This window comes from Montipora capricornis, chromosome 8, assembly GCF_036669925.1.
Source record: "Montipora capricornis isolate CH-2021 chromosome 8, ASM3666992v2, whole genome shotgun sequence".
In the NCBI taxonomy this organism is placed as follows: Eukaryota; Metazoa; Cnidaria; class Anthozoa; order Scleractinia; family Acroporidae; genus Montipora; species Montipora capricornis.
Genome location: NC_090890.1, coordinates 38,745,021 through 38,747,520, shown reverse-complemented (window position 1 = coordinate 38,747,520; position 2,500 = coordinate 38,745,021). Strand labels below are relative to the sequence as shown.

Below are 2,500 nucleotides of genomic sequence, written 5' to 3'. Positions count from 1 at the left end.
CATACATTAGAAGTCTACGATGAAACGAGGCCCATCAGTATACGGCTACTGCTAGATTTTTGCGGGAACAAAACGCAACGGCATTGCGTTCCACGTTTGATTTTAGCACCAGCAATCCCTCCTGCGGCTACGTGAATGCGAACCAATCAGAAGACTCGAGATCATTAGGGAACAAATCTGATTGGCCATTATTCGGTGGGACCTGTATTCTAAACTAGATAATACCGTAAGCTGATGGGCCAAGTCCAAATGAGAGAGATCAACACCTCTGCAGTTATGGGCTTATGGTTATGTAAAATGCATTGATCTTATTACCCCGTATGTGGTTTAAAGGAGTTTGCGATAAATCCGTCCACATACTGAGAAAGAATCTCTGCTGATTGGTTATTGCCACGTGTACCGTTAAAAATTGAAGAATTGGTTGCCACAGCGTCTTGATAGAAAGGACACTCCTCGACTGAACGAAGAGCTGGGTTTCGGTCAGGCGGAAAGGAAAGTTGGCCCATCGACACCCAGAAGGTCACAGCAAGACTAGCAACAACTCCAACATACAAACCCTGTATAAAATGAATCGCTTGGTCAGTTAAAAGTCACTTTTGAGATTAATAATGGTAATAGGACTGACTAGAGTACACTTCAGAGAGTAATCGGGCGTCGAGTAATTTCAAAATAGGCCGTGAACGCGAGGCTTATTTGAAATTTCGAGTACGATCACACCCTGAATTGTACGACATGAAATCCTATTATCAATTAATCGTAGCTATTTTTATAGCTTGATCTGCTCAACTTTTCTTCAACAGCTGTTTTTTTTTCTTATAGCTCTGAAAAAAAAAAAAGATTAATAACAACTAGCGCGCACTTGATGACGCGTACAACTGCCAATTACAAACTGCCCTATTAATAATTAATGGTAATAGGACTAAGTGGAGTTCAATTCGGTCTGTAATCATACGAGTGATTTACAAAATCGGACGACCGCGTAGCGGGAGTCCGATTTGTTTAATCACGAGTATGATTACAGACCGAATCGGATGACAAGAAATCCTGTCACCAATTAATCATAATCATTACAATTACCAAGAAAACAAAATAAATACACTTCTTTTTCCCTGTTTAATGTTATAAATTCGTCCACTTTGGAAAATTCCCAGTTTGGTAAGGTAAGTGATGTTGCTATGGTTGTTGTGATAAATTCTGTGATTGGTGGATTAAGCTGAGTGCACTTCATATGATTGGCTGATGTAACTGTCCGATCTCAGGTATCCGATTACTGCCAAATGTACGTCCGATTTCACTGTTCGATTTCAACCCTACACAATAATTAGTGAAAAATAAAGTAGTTAATGCACCAATCAAACTCGAGAAACCTGTAATGGTTATGATTAATACTGAAACCAGGTTGTTGGTAAGCAATTAGATACGAGAATTTTGTAATAGTTACGATTACGTTTGTGACTGCTCTCGCTTGTTCTAATTTTGCCCTTTGATCAGATGCTTTTGGGTTGGAGAGAATGTTTGTGTGAATGAACATTTTAAAATTAGCTTTAAGAAAGAACGAGAGGAGGATGCCCGACTATGTCATCGTAAAAATGTAACGTTGTGTTATTATAATCATTTACTATTCCGAGTTGTTCGGGACTTTCTGAAATTGCGTAAGAGTTAATTATCGGCGTGAAAGCATTGCCAATCATCAAGTACTCCCCTGTATCCTCACATTTGGTGATTTTATGTACCAAATGAACACGCACCGTTAGTGCATGGGCATTGCACGTGCGGTGCACATGTAATACGTGTAGGGCCATTGTTATTGCTTATTAAGCCATTCATTTTCGTCCATTCACGTTCTTGTCGACGTCGTTGTTGACTTATTAACTTTGCCAGTCAAGCTTACAGAGCGCCACAACAGCTTACCAACCATGATGCACAACAGAAGACAGACCACAACACCGGGCTCCTTTAGCTCCATACTTGACGGCTTAACTTCACCGTCCTTTGACGTTTTCATGCATCTAACCTGAGGACGGCTTCGGTTTGAAGCCCTATCCTCAGTCTTGCACATCATTTCGGTGCTGCACCCCTACCGATGGCGTAACCGGTTAAAAGCCACCTACGTGATGTGCCTATGCATGTTTTTCAAGTTTTGAATTTTACATGCAAGGTTGACAGCTGGTCAAACGTTTTTGTTTTAATTGGAAGTTGTGTAAAAAAAAAACGATTTGAGTACCAGCATAAATGATACCATCATCTGCCACCGACAGTATTAGACAATGAAGAAGTGGAGCTTTATTGCATGGGATCATACCATCCCTGCCCCGAGACTGCCAAACATAATAGGGCAGATATTGTATAGCGATGTTTCTCGTGACGTCACCCATTGTTATTAATGTGCCAACCAGAGCCTAATTGGCTGTTGAAACAATGACTTATTTTGTTCCGTGGTTGGCAAACTTGAATGTCAAAAGAAATGTGACGTCAATGTTTGTAAACAAGAAATATCGCT

The 2,500-nt window shown here is 40.4% G+C and overlaps 1 protein-coding gene across 4 annotated transcripts in view; it reads right to left on the bottom strand.

Annotated features, from left to right (window-relative positions):
- Positions 1–2,500, bottom strand: part of LOC138059473 (sodium-coupled monocarboxylate transporter 1-like) — a 28,436-nt gene that overhangs the window by 6,396 nt on the left and 19,540 nt on the right. For all 4 annotated transcript variants that reach the window (XM_068905100.1, XM_068905099.1, XM_068905098.1 and 1 more), the window contains one exon: positions 316–557. In XM_068905100.1, the coding sequence (XP_068761201.1) occupies positions 316–557 (242 nt within the window). The remainder of the gene's footprint in view (positions 1–315; positions 558–2,500) is intronic.